This window comes from Danio rerio, chromosome 19 (assembly GCF_052040795.2).
Source record: "Danio rerio strain M-AB ecotype USA chromosome 19, GRCz13ab, whole genome shotgun sequence".
NCBI lineage: Eukaryota > Metazoa > Chordata > Actinopteri > Cypriniformes > Danionidae > Danio > Danio rerio.
Window position 1 is genome coordinate 25,560,314 of NC_141039.2, and position 17,535 is coordinate 25,577,848.

General features: G+C 35.7%; 1 protein-coding gene and 1 long non-coding RNA gene across 11 annotated transcripts in view; one reads left to right on the plus strand and one right to left on the minus strand.

The window, feature by feature from the left end:
- The window catches only part of LOC147832558 (uncharacterized), a 206,014-nt gene that overhangs the window by 127,258 nt on the left and 61,221 nt on the right, over positions 1–17,535 (plus strand). The window contains exon 1 of one of the 3 annotated variants that reach the window (XR_015516756.1): positions 16,151–16,403. The exons of the other annotated variants lie outside the window; for them this stretch is intronic. This is a non-coding gene — a long non-coding RNA (uncharacterized LOC147832558). Of the gene's footprint in view, positions 1–16,150; positions 16,404–17,535 lie in introns of those variants that run through there. 3 annotated transcript variants of the gene reach the window in all.
- On the minus strand, positions 1,863–17,065 carry pimr80 (Pim proto-oncogene, serine/threonine kinase, related 80). 8 transcript variants are annotated; one of them, XM_087295715.1, is made up of 11 exons: positions 16,714–17,065; positions 10,461–10,485; positions 6,859–6,987; positions 6,648–6,727; positions 3,902–4,165; positions 3,507–3,601; positions 3,372–3,422; positions 2,922–3,297; positions 2,626–2,802; positions 2,320–2,408; positions 1,863–2,166 (listed from the first exon to the last, which is right to left on the minus strand). In XM_087295715.1, the coding sequence occupies exons 5-11, from the start codon at positions 4,149–4,151 to the stop codon at positions 2,155–2,157; spliced, it is 1,050 nt and encodes a 349-aa protein (XP_087151841.1). In that variant the 5' UTR covers positions 4,152–4,165; positions 6,648–6,727; positions 6,859–6,987; positions 10,461–10,485; positions 16,714–17,065; the 3' UTR covers positions 1,863–2,154. The 8 variants fall into 8 exon arrangements, with proteins under 8 accessions (XP_087151841.1, XP_087151842.1, XP_087151838.1 ...); XM_087295716.1 differs by having other exon boundaries at positions 6,859–6,990; XM_087295712.1 differs by lacking the exon at positions 10,461–10,485.

A 17,535-nucleotide genomic window follows, 5' to 3' on the forward strand; every position in this document is an offset into this window, starting at 1 on the left:
AAAACACATGCTGTGCCCCTTATGGTCTAAAACCTGACAGGTGGGCAAATTTAAGCTTGTTTTTAATAAAACAAATATAAATATGGATATAATAATTAATACTGCTAATAATAATAACATTATACAAAAGCAAATTGTTAAGAATGAACTGAAAAAGCCTCCCGAGATGAAGAAGACATAAAGCAGTGATTTTTCATATTTATGTAGGCTAAAAAATAATGTTTTGTAATATTTTAATCCTTTATATTTATATCCTATATCTATTCTTATTATATCCTATATATCCTTAATATTAATTTTTTTCATATGTAAAGATATTTGCCTATTGCTTTCTTGTGCGTATTAAGCAGTGCGTAAGCGAGGCGCAACTCTGCGCCGGAGTTTAGACCGGGTTTGTTTTGGTCTAATGAAAAATCTATTATAGTTTCTCAAAATAGCAACGCGCCAGCCGTGCGCCTCAGAACGCCTTCCTTTTTAGACCAGAACGCCTATGGGCGCACATATAAGCGCTAATGCATTTGCTATTTAAACAGCGTAGCACAACGCCTCAAATCGACTCCTGCGCCAAGCTGAAACTACTAAAAGACTACTGCGCCGCGCCTTGCGCCACATTGCGCTGGGTGTATGATAGGGCCCCATGTCATGTAACTTAACCAAAGCACATCATTGGCCACACTAAGGTCTTCTCTTTCCAACTAAAACAATTCAATGTTGGTCTTAAAGAAACAGTGACAGGGGAATGAACACAAATATCATGTTGCCATATGGCAACACCATGCGGTAGAGGGTTAAGTGTGCGAAAAGCCTAGAAGCTGTCTGATGTTTGAATGCTTGAGATATTGAGATATCGTTCAGAATGTCTCAACACACACACGCACGCATATATACACACACACACAGAAATTTTCTTAGTTTATTTCTTAAGTTAATCAGGTTATAACGCCTATATGTATGACACAGTTAATGATGTTACGTAAGAGTGTGATTGTTGATGTTTTGAGATTGTAAGCAGCATGGCCGACAAACTCTGTCCACTTTATTTTAGTTGAATCCCGTTGGTCCCGCGACACAGTCTTACATCTGTTAATTGTGTCTTGGATTTTAAAACTTGAAAAGGTCAACTCTGGGTCATTCTCAGCGCTGGGTAAATCTAGCTTTTTCTTTCACACTGCTTATAATTTACTAGGTAATCCAGGGTTAAGAACAGTGTGGAAAAAATCAAAAAAAATTTTAAAAATTCAAGTAATAAAACTGAGTCTTGAGGGAAAACCGATCAAAGGTTAAAGGTCATTTAGGCCTTATGCGGTTTCAACACTTGTTCTGAAATGAACCAATTGTCTTTGCTTTTCCAGCAGAATGGCTAGTGTCTGTCCTCTAGTGGCCTCTGACTGATACTGTCTGAACTTACGTTTTTATTCAATCTTATAGATGAGGAAATGTCAGACCAGTAGATCTTGACTTTACAGGAACTTTTTTTTTGGTCCCCGAGAGGAAAATGACCCCGAAGTTATTGTAGAAGAATAAAAAATACAGTCTGTACAGTATAAACATCATTATATATATCCTCTTAAAGAGATATGTTCAAGTCTCTGTGTGTGTATGTGTGTGTGTGTGTGAGAGTGTCTGCACAGTCCTCTACCCACTTTTTACTACATTGTGCTGTAATTACTAAATTTGTTCACAATTTCCCAAAACCTTGCTCAGTTACAGTCACATCAGTTTATAAGTGTGTGTGTGAGTGTGTATGTGTTTAGTTGTCCTGGTACTTAAGTGTTCGAGTAATTTGTTTAAGTGTTTCATTCACTGCTGTCTGCTTTTTCAGCATCTTGGCTGATTTGATGTATTTTTTATGAAAACAGGACTGGTGCGACAAAGTATATTTTATTCATGTTTTTATTTACAAATGTTTTTATTGTTGGGGCTGTGCCCTCTTCTCAGGATCTTTTGTGTCTTTTCCAGGATCTTTTCTTGAGGCCTGATCTTTTTTTTCTGGATCTTCTGTTGTTGCTGTGACCTTTTTTCTGGGATTCTTTGTTGCTGCTGTGTCCTTTTTTAAGCTCTACTGTTGAATCTGTACTTTTTTAGCATCAGGAACTGTGGTGCTCAGTAGTGCAAATAATCTTTCCCATCCATTTGCACTACATTCCTTATTGCTTATTCCTTGACCTGAAACATTCAGACACACACCAAATCAAGGTTATTGATTCAGATTCGTCACAATAAACAAAAACCATAAAATGTACAATAAAAAAAACATTTTTTCAAATGAAAGGAGAATCTATTTTTCAAATCATTAGAAGTTGATCTACAGTTCAGTACCTTAAACCATTGATGGAGAATGATTTCTTCCAGAGGAATCCGCTGGCTTGGGTTTTCCTGCAGGAGAGCTTGAATCAAGTCACAGCATTCTGTGCAGAACGACGGTGGGAAGAAGTGAGAGAAACACATTATCAACTTCAACTTTACATCTGCTGTCATTTTATTCATCTATAAGATCTGACTCTACTCTCCTTTAGAATCAGAACATTGTCACCATTATCCAATATCCAACTCTTAGTTTAATCCATGATTTTGTATGATTTAAACTACAACTGCTCGTCTATGATGTGATGAATGACATCTTACCTTCTGACAATCCAGGCTCAGTCCAGTTTCCATCATCGATCCTCTGCGTGTCCGTGACTTCAGGAAATCGTTGACACAGCAGCAGGAATAACAGAACTCCTAAAGACCATACAGTGGATGGTTCTGCATGGTATTCGTCGTCTAGGTAGTACTCCGGTGGGAAGTACTCCTTTGTGCCTGAAGGAACAAGATTTGGTCTCAGCATGAAACACTAAAGCATGTTTTCTCTGTAACATGAAAATACATGATTGGTCAAATTGACAGTCCAGACTACAGGTGTTAAGTTTAATACATACCACAGAAACTGTCATAGCCAGATTCCTGGAGAAGAGCTCCACAGCCAAAGTCAATTAGCTTGACCTCCAGCGTGTCAGTGTTGACCAGCAGGTTCTCCAGCTTTATGTCCCGGTGGAATACCCCACGTCTGCAGCACATGAGACCGGCCGTTGTTGCCTGCTCCATGATCTTTTGAGCCTGGCGTTCAGTGATGGAGCCGAGAGACATTATGAAGTCCAACAGATCTATACATGGTGAAGGTCGTTCCAGGATCATGATGTAACGATCCTGCTGGTCCTGCCAGTCCAGTAGCTCAATGATCTCTGGAACCTTGCCGCCTCTATGAGCCAGTATCAACAGGCCGATCTCTAATGGAAGGGGCTCAGGATGACCAGCCTAGAAGAAAGATTAGTTAGGCGATGTTGCTTCCCCAAATATACTGTTGTCAGTGCCTTTACACGTTTACTTACGATGTTGATGTATTTCATGTTCGATGGCTTTCTGGCAATTTTTACTGCCACCTGTTCAACAAAACAACACTTCTGTTATAATCACATCAAATGCACTAAAAAGTGAACATAATATATGTTAAAGGGATTGTTCACCTCAAGGCCATCCTCCAAGCGCTTGCCTTCATAGACGCTGCCAAATCCTCCCTCTCCAATCTCCTTGCCGAGTTCATACTGGTCCAGAATGTCACCTGTTAAAAGATGAATAATTGCAGCTGATGTGAAATGTCAAGCACTGACAGACACGTGTGTAATGTTTGAGGTGGAATAGACATATACCTATATTCAATAATTCAATACATCGTGAAAATGAACCTGCACAATACTGATATGGTGGACACTTCAAAATACAGCAAACAGTGATTGAAACTTTTAGAGTGCTTTTAAAAATATATATTTATATTTACAGAACTTATTGTAATGTACTCTACTTCATACTGAAGAGGATCATGAGAGAAGGCCACACATTCTCAAATGACCACTAGATTTACCTTCAGAACTCTTCTTGTGAATCTGATCAGGAGTCTGGTCCTCCTCACTAGAGCTGCTGCTGGACTTCTGGACTTTACAGGAGAGCAGCTTTTCTGGACTGTCAGTCCTTCTCCTCTTTCTCTCACTTTCCTCAGCAACATCAGTGGACTGAAGGCTGGTGATGGATATCGGAGGTGTACGAGGATGGAAATTGTTCACATAAGAGCTGTGACAACTTCGTTTTCTCTTTTGGCCACTGAGAAAAGTCATCCACTGGTTGTCATCTGTATTTAGAGATGTAACACATGCATTAATGATAATGATAATGGCTTATAAAATTGATTTGTATTTTGATGTAAAGTGTAAAGACACACTTCATCTTAGAGATCAGAAACAGTCATGAATTGGGTTTCTTATAGTGAATGCTCATAATTTGCCCTCAACAAATCTGAATCATACACATTTTATGCCCATTATTGAGTCCATTGAATATTGATATTTATACCATTTTTATATTTCAGCGATATTATTAATAATCTGCAATTATTTAAATGATTTATGTACAATACAGATTGTTGTAAGGATTTCTCTTTTAGTGTATAAAATATGAGAAACTTTGATTACCAAATTGGTTCTACTTAGATTTGTGTTAAAAACCTAAAACAAGTTAAAAAGTTATTTTTTATATTGTATGTGTTCAGTTTTTAGTTATTTTACTCTCAAAATCATTCCTCATAAATCTGCAGACTTTTTAAACAAAATTCTCAGCAGAAATAGCAAAACAGAATCTGTCTGGGCCGATATGTACATGTACAGAGATCTAGTGAACACAAAGCATGGTCAGATTGACAAACAGTGACTGGATTTACCCTCAGCGTAAAGGGAGAGCGGCTTTTCAAAACTCTCCCACCTCCTCTTCTTTCTCACTTGTATCTCAATCTCCTCACCAACACCAACAGGTGAATGGTTCTCAGCCACATTGGCGCTGGATATCGGAGGTGTACGAGTATGTAAATCATACACTTGAGTGTCTTGAGAACAACGCTTTCTTTTCAATGCCATAATAACAGAATTCACTAGGAACACTACTATTACCAACTGCAATGAGAAGACGCAATGAGGAGATTCTGAACTGTCTTCTACTTTTAATCCTGCGTTCTACTGTTTCTATGACAGCGCATTCCGGAACACATGTTTACATTCAAAATCCCAGCACCATATTGGACAAGCTATCTAAACTAGATATATAATAGACAGACAGTTAGATACAAGCTTTAATCTTTAATCTTTCACTTCTCAATAATAAGGAACAGTATTTTCACCACAAATATCTACATAAATACAAGAAATAAACTTGTAAATACAACATCAAACTGATTCTGAAATATTATTGTCCAGAAACTAAATAAAACACTGTCATTTTAAGATTAGATAATCTCAAGTAATTTTGATTTAACTGAAGAAAATTATATTAAATGTTGTAATTGCTAACAGAACAAACTCAAAATAACATTATTAGGCCTACATTTAGTCATGTGACATATGTGTAAAGTAAAACATAAAACTAAGACTAACATTATTATCCAGTAACAAAATGAAACAAAGTAATTTTAAGCTTATTGATATACAGTAGATTTTAGCTGAAAATAAGTTAGATTTATATTTATATATGAGCAATTCCAGTGTTATGGATGTGACATTTGCAGCAAAAACTCAAAACATAAATTCACATAGAAAATATTTGTTTAACACTTCATTAAACTGTTTCCAGAACAACTGACCACAGAGTTATGGGATCAGAAAAATATCGTTCTGTATACGTTTTAAACTTTAAATGAAAATACTTTGTAGAAATTCTTTGAATTTAACTGCACGACCTAAAATAAGTAATGATCATCAAAATGATAAGAGTTGGCTCTCTATAAAACAAAAATGACTGATTTTATTTTATGTAATATTTTTGCCTTTATGAGGAAAAATGTTGTTATGGATGTGACCGATGTGAAATTGCCACTTGTGTGACTTTGGTAAATCAAATATAATTGTTTGAAAAAGCTGACAGAGACATTTTTTAACATTTTTTAAGTTCTGTAAAATACTTGCTTAAAAAAAAAAAAAAAAAAGAAACGGGTTCTGTATTTTGGTGAAAACTTAATTTTTTTCATGGCAAGGTTGACATTTGCATGGAATTGCTAAGATATGTTATATGTATAAGCATTAAGACTATATTTAGAGTCATCTTTGTTGGAGAGAAGAATTAATATCAATCAAGTAACGTTTATATGTGAATTATGTATAGCTATCACTATTTTCTATTATTGTTGGAAACACTCACATCTTATTACAGTAACTCGATGTTTTTCCTGCAAAGACAAGTAGGAGGGAGGTGACCACCTCTATCAAATTTTGTACAACCTCCACCTTTTAACAAAAATCAGGCAGGCGATCACTACTGACAGACCCTAAGTAATGCTCAAGTGCTGGTCATGTATTTAATTACATTTAATGTTAACAGTTTAAAATAAGATCATGTTTTGATAAGATTCCAGCAATAATACAAAATGTGTTTATTTCCAGTAGCAAACATTTCATCATGACTACTAAATGAATAATGCCTGAATAGTGTCATGTGCTCATTCAAAACTTTTAATCAAGCATTGTCAACTGTAGTCACCAAGCAGTGTTTAAAATAGTTTGTTTGCATTTATGTCTTTAAAATGTTTTGTGTATGAAATATTTGACCTCTCAGATGAGTGTCACTTTTACCTCAGGCCAGGCCCGTGCAGAGACTTTCGTCTTTTCCTCTCCGTCTTTCAAGCTGGATGGCTTGATAACCTCCTCAACCCCTGTTGTAAGTAGAAGGTGGGAGAGCTGTGTGAGAGCTCAAATGTATTAAAATAAAATACTATATATAATAAAATATTTTGAAAATACTACAAAATGCTAATAAAAGGGAGCATGAAATGTCTTCACAAACCTTCTATCAATAGGCCTATTTGATCAATCCCTCCACCATTAAACTGGCTTAGTGTAGTAAACCATGTTTGACAGCAACAGCGTTTCTCTGAGCAAGTTTAAGTCAGCTTCTCTGTCGACTCATTCACGTCTACTAAACATAAAACATGTAACTTTTGTTTCTCTTTGATTTTAGTCTAGATTTTACACACATTTTATATAGAAAGTATTGTCTTGAAGATGATCCCTTTAATGCTGTAAAAATCATTCACAGCACATAATGAGTTGGAATATGATACTATATCTCTTGATTGCTACCATCTCTAAAAGTCTTATATTTCAACATTTTTGCAGTTGAAATTTTCAATACTGAATGTAAAATCATGATTTCTGAAAACTACTTAAATCTCTAGTTTTAGTCATTTCTATATTTCTTTGCAATTGTACTCTTCAACACACAGTATAAAACATACTGTACTGTACATGAAGTATACAAGAAGACATTTACAATAGGGGAGTACAGGGCACAAAGTAACGTGGGGTTAAGTATAACACAGAGTTTTAAGGTATTTGCTCAGGCTTGATCATGGCATTCTTCCGAGGTTTTCACCACAGTGTCAGCAGATGTCTTCCTGGCAATTATTGAATAAGTTCGGTGAAATATGGATGAGAAACACAAGAGAAACCATTTTTTATTATAGTCAATATTTTTTAATTTAAAATAATCTGTGAAAGTATGAACGTGAAATCTTGTATTGTTGTGATCACCGTCTTCTAGGCTAAAAGATAAAACCATTTTGAAAGATGTAAGAAACACACAGTGACTGCTAGCCAGTTTTGAGGAAAACATGACACAGCGGGGTTAGTTGTAACAGGGTGTTAAAATTAAGCCACACACTGTTGAACACCAATTAAACTAACACAATATTTTTTAATTTTGAGAACTTTTTTTAATAAAATGATTTTTAATCGATTTTTTTTTTTGACAAAAATATTTTGTAGGGTCCAGCCAGTTGGTCCAATGACGGTATCCAATGGTGGATGAAGGTTCACTGCATGTTCGGTCTTTCCAGTGCACAATGTTGATTTATATTAAACTTAACTCATATCTGACTCCAATTTTAGTATGAGGTGGTTTAGAATATTAATATGTTTATCCTCGTTTTATCTGACTCCAATTATAAAACATTGAGAAGGTTATTTTGTTTCCGTTCACATTAATTTAGATTATGATTGAATATTCTCTTCGGTTCATCATTTTATGTTATTCTCGTTCATTGGGATCTCTATAACATCCTGAATCTTGTACCGGCCGAGTATATAATTTCTTAAGCACAAGCATGTCAGTCTTGGTCACTAAACAGTGGCGATTGACCGCTATCCTAAAAAGGCAGAACCCTACTTACTCAGATTAGGATATTTTTTATGCGGTCCCCATAGATCTGCTACCTCCTAAATCAGACAGAGCTATTTAGTCATATAACGATCATTACTATAGAATTAAGCAGACCAGTCGTACTTAAACTAGTAGTAACTTTGAATAATCACTATACTATCTAAATAGTATTAAAAGTTTATCGGGTGAAGGACTATCCCCTTAGATATCCTTTTACAGCCTAAGTTTACATGAATAAATGCCAATTTGTTAGTCGGAGCTCTAGAGACATCGTGTAGCGTGCCGCAATGCTCCGTCTACCGTGTTCTAATCCGCTACTAACCTGAACAGGGGCTTGTGGTGCTATGAAATTACCACAATCTACTAAAGATAATAACACGAACTCTGTTTGAATCATTCAAAACATAACAATTTATTAGTCAGGTAAATGTATTATGCCAATTCAATCAGTCAATTCATAAACGATCAATACAAAACATCAAATTATCAAAGATAAATCCAAGATGAAAAAGATGCATTCCTGACTTTGAAATATACATAACATAGAACAAGCCATGTTATGGGCTGATCTGGTTAGGCAGAATCGCGCTGAGTTTTTCCTCAACCCTTACCTTAAATAATCCAAGAATTCCCTCAAGGAAGGGGGTGTGTGTAAAAAGTCACACCCTTCACAGTGGTTCAAAAGATGCCTGAAGTTATATATTTATTGTTTTGATTATGTCTATTTCTGAGAGGATGAGACCATTGTACCAATCGCACTGAGACATTTCAAATGATATCAAACATGATAGTTAAAGTCAGTTTGGTTAATCTAAAACATTCAAACATTGAAATGACCATATGCGTGAGTTGGGGGGATGAAGCTGAGTTTCAGCATACTCAGATGCAAATGCAGCAGGAACTGGTTTTTCCCGCATTCCCCTTGCTGAGTTGTGAAGTTACCAGTCTCTGTTTTCAGCTCATGTTTTGAATTGTCAAATATATCAGAATATTTGCAATATTTCAATTCTTACAATTTTATTGCTAATACTCCAAATAAAGGCATTGTATAATAATGGATAATAATCCAAATAAATTCAAATGTATTTATCCAATAAATAAGTAAACATACTGTGCTATGTAGAATAAAAATAAATTGAGCTAGGTACTGAGAAAATATAGCTGTTATTTAAAGTAAACTGGATTTAAATTGTGTGTAATCTGCCTTTTTAAGCATGTGTTACAACTAACCTTCTGTCTGTTATAACTTGCCCCGCAGGTGGGGTAAATAGTAACATTTTACTCCTGGCACTTTTGGCAACACTGCACTGAAACCATAGGTTCGTCGATCATAATTTCAGAGCTCATTTGTAGGAGAGGCTTGTGTTTTGTTTGTAAAAACAAATGGTTTGTCTAACCCCAATACTTTGTTTATTATTTGACCAAGTGTTACTTTGTGCTCCGCTCTGCCCTACTGTAATCCATCTAATTACATTGTTATAACAAGGCAAATACAATGTTGTTAATTAATAATTATAATGTAATGACATAATAATGATATCCAAACTAAAAGTTTGTAATTACATATGTACTGTGTATATTTATGTATAAATACACAAATACTGTACTTGAAATACACAAATAAACAATAATAAATGCAATAGCAATGTACAGTTGAAGTCAGAATTATTAGCCCCCCTGAATATTTTTCCCCAATTTCTGTGTGATGAAGAGAGATTTTTCTCAACCCATTTCTAAACATAATAGTTTTAATAACTTATCTATCTCTAATAACTGATTTATTTTATCTTTGCCATGATGACTGTAAATAATATTTGACTAGATATTTTTCAAGACACTTCTATACAGCTCAAAGTGACATTTAAAGGCTTAAATAGGCAGGTTAGGGTAATTAGGCAAGTTATTGTATAACAATGGTTTGTTCTGTAGACTATCTGGAAAAATATAGCTTAAAGGGGCTATTAATTTTGTCTTTAAAATGGTTTTTAAAAAATTAAGAACTGCTTTTATTCTAGCTGAAATAAAACAACTAAGACTTTCTCCTGAAATAAAAATAATCAGACATACTGTGAACATTTCCCTGCTCTGTTAAACATAATTTGAAGAATATTTAAAAAATAAAAATAATAATAAAAAAGGGGGGCTAATAATTCTGACTTCAACTGTAAGTACAAAGTAATGACATAGTAAGTTTGTAAGGACATGTGTACTGTACTGTGTATATTTACCTGTACAACTATAAATAACCAAATACTGTAAGAAAGAAACGTTTAGAAATATTATCTTGTATGTAACTACAAATGCTAATAATTCTAACATGCTAATGACATGCCAATCATGCTAGCATCATGCAATTCATATGCTAATCATGCTAATGACATGCTAATTTATACAGAAAACATAATGAGATGCCAATCATGCTAGCAACATGCTATTTATATTCTAATCATGCTAATGACATGCTAATTCATGCTAGAACTGTGTTAATAACATGCTAAGTCATGCTAGAATCATGTTAAAACATACAAATTCATTGTAGAATCATGTTAATGACATGCCAACTTATGCTACAATTATGCTAATTCATGCTGGAATTATTCTAACAACATGCTAATTTGTACTAGTATCATATTAGTAACATGCTAATCCATGCTAGAATCATGCTAAAGGGCTATGACCCCCCACCCCCCGTTTTAGCAGGGTGTTTTCACATCTCTACTTTGTAAAAAGTCAGAAAAGTGGGCGTGTCCAGTTTTGTTTGGGGGGGGGGGGGGGGGGGGGGTGTCGGAGGAAGGAAAAAGGGATGGTCCATAAATCTTTGCATAAAAATGGAAGTGTCAGTTTGGGCACGTGCTGATTTTCACTCAGGCAAAACATACACAGACGCAGAAGAGAAAGACAGTGACTGTTTTTACATGGACATCAGTAATCAAATTATTTGCCAAATTATTAAATAGTGGACTTTAACTGCAGTTTGGCTTCTTTCATTCAGGAATTTCCTTCATGCCCCTGGTGACAAACGAGATATTTCATTTGAGGAATTGCTGGAAGCATGTATTTTTCATGCAATGTTTGTTACCGCACAGCGAATGAGAGACAAAAAACCCTCCGCATTTCTCTGTAACTTAAATGCACTCAGTAGGTTGCGTCAGAAAGCCGCGTGTGTTATTCCTGTCACAAAATGCGATGGTAAGTTTGGTTGTGGTGCTTAAACATTTACACTCAGATGCGCAGCATTTACAGCAGATTTTTCTGTCCATAATATTGTAGTGATGTTAATGTACGGTAAACTTTATTGACTTAGAAATCATTTGACTAAGGTCTGTCTTAAAACTCTGGAAGAGTACTGCGGACAGATACAAACTAACTTTGCCTCTGAATAAACAAACAAAGACCACTAGTAGCTCACTTACCAAATCTGTAAAGACAGGATTATCAACACAAACTGGATCAGCGTCTTTATTAAAAGGAGATGAGCAGCAATTTCCAGATTTCACCATTTCCAGATGAGAAAAGCTCTCAGGGAAAAAAAAACACGTATTTCTGTCGCGCGTCGCGTGCACTGATCCACACGTGAGTCCAGCTGCGCTCTCATAGAGGGGAAATGAAAACAAAATCCTTACTGCAGCAAATTATATAAGCAACACTGACGACCCGTAACTCCAAACAATTCATGTTCTCCCGTTTAGCAACACAATGTAGCGTCTCTCTGCCATCTGAAAACTGTAACTGGTAAACAGTCTTAGAGGCTATCATGCATATTAATGAAGTTTCACTGCATACATAATAGAGCGCGCTGATTAGTTTGAACCAAGTCTTACTCATGAAAGAAGGCAGTGTTTTTAGCAGTGTGGGACACACATACGACTGTCAACAGCTCAGCTTGTGACCCTTTAATAACATGCTAATTCATGCTATAATTATGCTAATCCGTGCTAGAATCATGTTAATAACATGCTAAGTCATGCTAGAATCATGCTAATTCATGCTATAATTATGCTAATAACATGGTAATTCATGCTAGAATCATGCTAATAACATGCAAATCTATGCTAGAATCATGCTAATTCATGCTAGAATCATGTTAATAACATCCATCCTAGCTTTATGGTAAAATGCAAATTCATGCTAAAATTATGCTAAATACATGCTAATTTGTACTAGAATCATGCTAAGTGATGCTAGAATTATGCTAATAACATGCTAATTCATGCTAGAATCATGCTAAAACATGCTAAATCATGGTTGAATCACAATAATAACATGTTAAATCATGCTAGAATCATGCTAATAACTTGCTAGGTCATGCTAGAATCATCCTAATAACATGCTAGATCATGCTGGAAGTATGCTTTTAACATGCTTGATCATGCTAATAACATGCTAAGTCATGCTAGAATCATGCTAATAGCATGTTAATTTATGCTAGAATCATGCTAATAACAAGCTAATCCATGCTAGAACAATGGTAAGAACGTGATAATCCTAGCTAGAATCATATTAATAACATGCTAATCCACCCTAGATTCAGGATAATATCATGCTAATTCATGCTAGAATCATGCTAAAACATACTAATTTATACAAGAATCATGCTAACAACATGCTAATCAATGCTAGAATCATGCTAATAGCAAGCTAATCCATGCTAGAATCATGCTAATAACATGCTAATTTGTACTAAAATCATCCAAATCCATGTTAATCCATGCTTGAAGTATGCTACTTCATGCTAGAATGATGCTAATAACATGCTAATTCACACTGGAATCATGCTAACAACATGATAATCCTCTCTAGAACCATGTTAATAACATGGTAATCCATCCTAGATTCATGATAATAACATGCTAATTCATGCTAGAATCATGCTAAAACATGCTTAAATCATGCTAATAACATGCTAATCCATGCTATAATCATGCTAATAGCATGGTAATCCATGCTATAATCATGCTAATAACATGCTAATTTGTACTAAAATCATCCAAATAGCATGTTAATCCATGCTTGAAGTATGCTAATTCATGCTAGAATTATGCTAATAACATGATAATTGGTACTAGAATCATGAAAATAACAAGCTAATCCATGCAATAAACATACTAAAACATGCTAATTTACACTGGAATCATGCTAACATGAAAATTCTCGCTAGAATCATGTTAATAACATGGTAATCCATCCTAGATTCATGATAATAACATGCTAATTCATGCTAGAATCATGCTAAAACATGCTTGAATCATGCTAATAGCATGCTAATCCATGCTAGAATTATGCTAATAACATGCTTATTTGTACTAGAATCATGAAAATAACAAGCTAATCCATGCAATAATCATGCTAAAACCATGATAATTCACACTGGAATCATGCTAACAACATGATGATCCTCGCTAGAATCATGTTAATAACATGGTAATCCTTCCTAGATTCATGATAATAACATGCTAATTCATACAAGAATCATGCTAACCCATGCTCGAATCAAGCTAATTGCATGCTAATCCATGCTTAAATCATGCTAATAACATGCTAATTCGAACTAGAACCATGCTAACAAACAGTGTTATGCAAGTTACTTCCAAACTATCACATTACACATTACTTGTTACTGTTATTTTAAAGTAATCCTTTACCTTACAATATTACTGTCTCTGAATTGTAATATTTTACATTTTACTCTTATATTACTTTTTAGTTACTTTCACCTAAATAACTATACATTTAAAACTTTTAATTGTAAATTGACTAAATGAAGTGCAGAGCATTTTACATCCATTAGAAAGCAATATGATTTAGCATTATGACTGTGACCAATGCAGGCTATAACAATATAGTATATAATTGTTAACGCGAAGGCTCAAGACAATGCAAGAAAGGATGACGGTCAGAATCACAAATGATCTGAGGGTGCTTTCACACCTGTGAATCGATTCAGTTGTTCAAAAACAGACATTACAATTGTTATATTGTTGCTCTTTGCTCTTGGTGCGGTTCGCTTTAAAATTGCAAAGTTTCTAAACAGACCAAAAGAGCTAAAACAAGTCACATGTGAGTAAACTCTCCTCACATTGGTCAAAGTTTCATGGTTTATTTTGCAGATGAATGACCTCCCCCCCTACTCATAATTAATTCTCTCTTCATGTAGCCGTATGCCTTTTACATATCCATAAAACAATGTGATATAACCGGGCTCGGATTATATCGCTTTCTCACTACAATCGATCCGCTCCAGAGTTTTTTTCAATCGAGCCGAGACCACCTCATTTAAGCAATTTCAAAGCAATTGATCCGAGCGTGATTGCTGCATTCAAATATGCCAAATGAACAGCGCTAACTGGGCAAACGAGACAGGTTCCAAAACAAAAGTCTAGGTGTGAAAGCCCCCTCAGTCTTTTTAAAGTATGGGTGAGGTACAGTGATTATCTGGCAATATCTGTTAATAGCTTGGGTATATTGATATTAGACAAAACAAGCCTATATTTGCCATTACAAGATGCAGTTTGTTTTCTTTTTTTTATTGTTGCCAATATTTTATTGACTTTAAATTCAAGTGGTTCACTGCATAATGAAGTGAGCATGATGAACATAGCTTTCTCAATATAAAGTGCTATTAGAGGACCAACCCCTCAACCTGTCATTTTAGGCCATAGAAATGAACATATAGGCTAAAGCACTGCTTAAAAAGAAAACAGATAAAACAGAGATCTATATGCCTCTAAAAGTATTATATCCGTGTAGATAATGAACGTTCCATAAAGAATAAGATGACACACAGGCTGGCTCGACTGCTCTCCCTTTTACTTCGCTCTTTTAGATAACAACTACAACAACCAGGCATTTCCAGTACCAGTGTTGGGAGTAATGCGTTACAAAAGTAATGTATTACAGTAATGTATTACATTTTCTTGTAACGCAGTAGTTTAAGGCATTACTAATACATTTTCAGTAATATTTTGCTCGGTACATGTTCAGTAACGCGTGCGTTACAACACACTTTTCGCCCGCAAGACATTAACAAATAAAAAATACCACAGTTCTATTTTCTGTTCGTGGCTAGAGAATATATGCGCGTGCTGTCATTAATATCCCTTTGGCTATGGGACCTTTTTACTTTGAACGCGGAATGATTTCAGCTTCTGAGCTCAAGGTCCGGGGCTATTGGCTCAGCCAGGTTCGCAGTACGCGCAGCGGAAAATAGATAAAAATGGCATAAGACAGTGCATTCGCGAGACGGACGTTAGTGCATGGCGTTATTTCACTGACAAATGTCGTAAGCTCATTTATGTAATCAGGTGAAAGAACGTGCCGGTTTCCTCTGTGGACAAAACTCCTCGCGTTCACTCAACACTGGCTGGGCTGCTCACGTGCTAACGACCTGCTCTCGCTCCGTCAGATAATGCAGACTCACAATCTGTGCCTTGTGTTTCCTCTTCCTTTCGTTCTGTTGCTCTCCAGAGATCCTCCTATTTAATTGTTATCCCAAGAATTTTTATATGGTTTATATATTGCTACACTATTTACTTACAGGTTAAGATAAATTATATAATAAATACTAGTGTTTTTGAGTGTAATGTATACTGTCTATGTTTTAGGCTAGCATTTACAATGAATGCTTAAGCATACTGTCGTATTAAAGGGGTGGTCCACTACGATATTATATTTTAAACTTCAGTTGATGTGTAATGTAGCTGTGTGAACATAAACAGCATCTCTGAATGTAAAATATTCAAAGTTTAATGCAAAGGGAGACCTTGATTTGTACAGAGTTAGCTTAGCAACGCCTACAATTAACGAATTTTGGGGACTACAAAAAATACTTCCGCCCCCTGTGAGATCACAAAAGTTCGTTATTGCGCATCCCACACTGCGCAGGTAAAGGCCGTGGCCAGAGGCGCTGTAACGTTACTGCAGAGGGAGAAATGCCATCCTGCTGTTTCCACAGAGCTGTTCTGTTTCTGTTGTTGGGCTTCCAAATGACACGACCCAAACACAGAAATGCTTACAGTTCAATATTAATTATGTTCCAGAGAACTATAAAATACATAGCAAGCATGATTTGACAAAACACAGCTTCCAGAATCTCTCCCAGTTCAGTGCTGGATTCAGTTAAAATCTCCTCAAAGATGGAGCAAGGAGACGCTGTGAACTCTGAGTCATGACCTGTAAGTGTTTTTATTTGTTAAAATTGATCATGACATGTACAGTGTCTAACTTTAACGGTGTGTTGTAGCAAAGATGTAAACAACGGGAAATTATGGTAACCGCTAACGACTTAGCTAACGTTACAAATCCATATTTATCAAACGGCTGTAAACGGGCACACACACACATACACATACACGCACTCTTGGCCAGCACCTGCGTCTCTCTGTGTGAGACGGCAGAGTTTCTCTCTATAGGCAGCTATGCTATGCGTTTTACAACTCGGACAATAAAGTCGCAAAAGATATGTGAACGATTCATGTTACTTACACAGGCATATTCCGCATATGCATGAAAGACGTCCTGTAACGCGTTGATTTAAAAAAAATACAGCAATGATTTCCCAACTGGAGTGTAACATCAAAAACAAATCAATCCAGGCTCACAAAGGTCTCATCTCACATCTTGTGCTTTATTCTGTCACCACAGAAAATAACTTAATCCGAGCATGAGAGAAAAAGAACAATAAAAATCTCTCCCGCGCACATGCGCTTCTCGTGTTACAGATGCTTCATCGTATACACGCATAAACACACTAAAAGGCACAGAAACAGTTAAAGGAGCCGCATCCCATTTTCACTCGTTACAGACACGTGTTGACTGACTGACTGACTGACTGACTGTTTACACAAAACGCGCGTGCTTGTCAGGGCGTGACGTGAAGCCGATCGGCGTATCACAGCATATTATGATGATGACCAATCAGAGTCACTTGAGGGTGGGCCTTTTAGAGGAACTAGGAAATATGACAGTCGTTTTCATGTTAGCTGAGTAGCTGTGTATAATCAAAGTGAGATTTATGAAAAAATAACACGATTTCCTTCAAGTTAAACATGAGCACACATTGCTTTGCATCTTATTAACACAACCAAGCCTTAAAAATAACATTCTGAACCACCCCTTTAAGAATAGTGAACTCTTAAAATTAAATATAAAGTGTAGTTTTACTACAGTAAAGTGTGGTGAATTGTTGTACAATCTACCCCATATTGTAAAAAAAAACTACAGCACTGGATCATTTGTTTATATTACACTTGTTGTGTTACTATAGCAACTATAATATTACCACAACAGAGTAATTAAAGTACTTAA

Coding starts and splice junctions, on each gene's coding strand:
- pimr80 (XM_087295709.1), bottom strand. CDS start 4,943: ATGGCATTGAAAAGAAAGCGTTGTTCTCAAGACACTCAAGTGTATGAT. Junction 3,423..3,506: donor GCTTGGAGGATGGCCTTGAG/GTGAACAATCCC, acceptor TTTGTTGAACAG/GTGGCAGTAAAAATTGCCAG. Junction 2,409..2,625: donor TGAGCCTGGATTGTCAGAAG/GTAAGATGTCAT, acceptor CGTTCTGCACAG/AATGCTGTGACTTGATTCAA.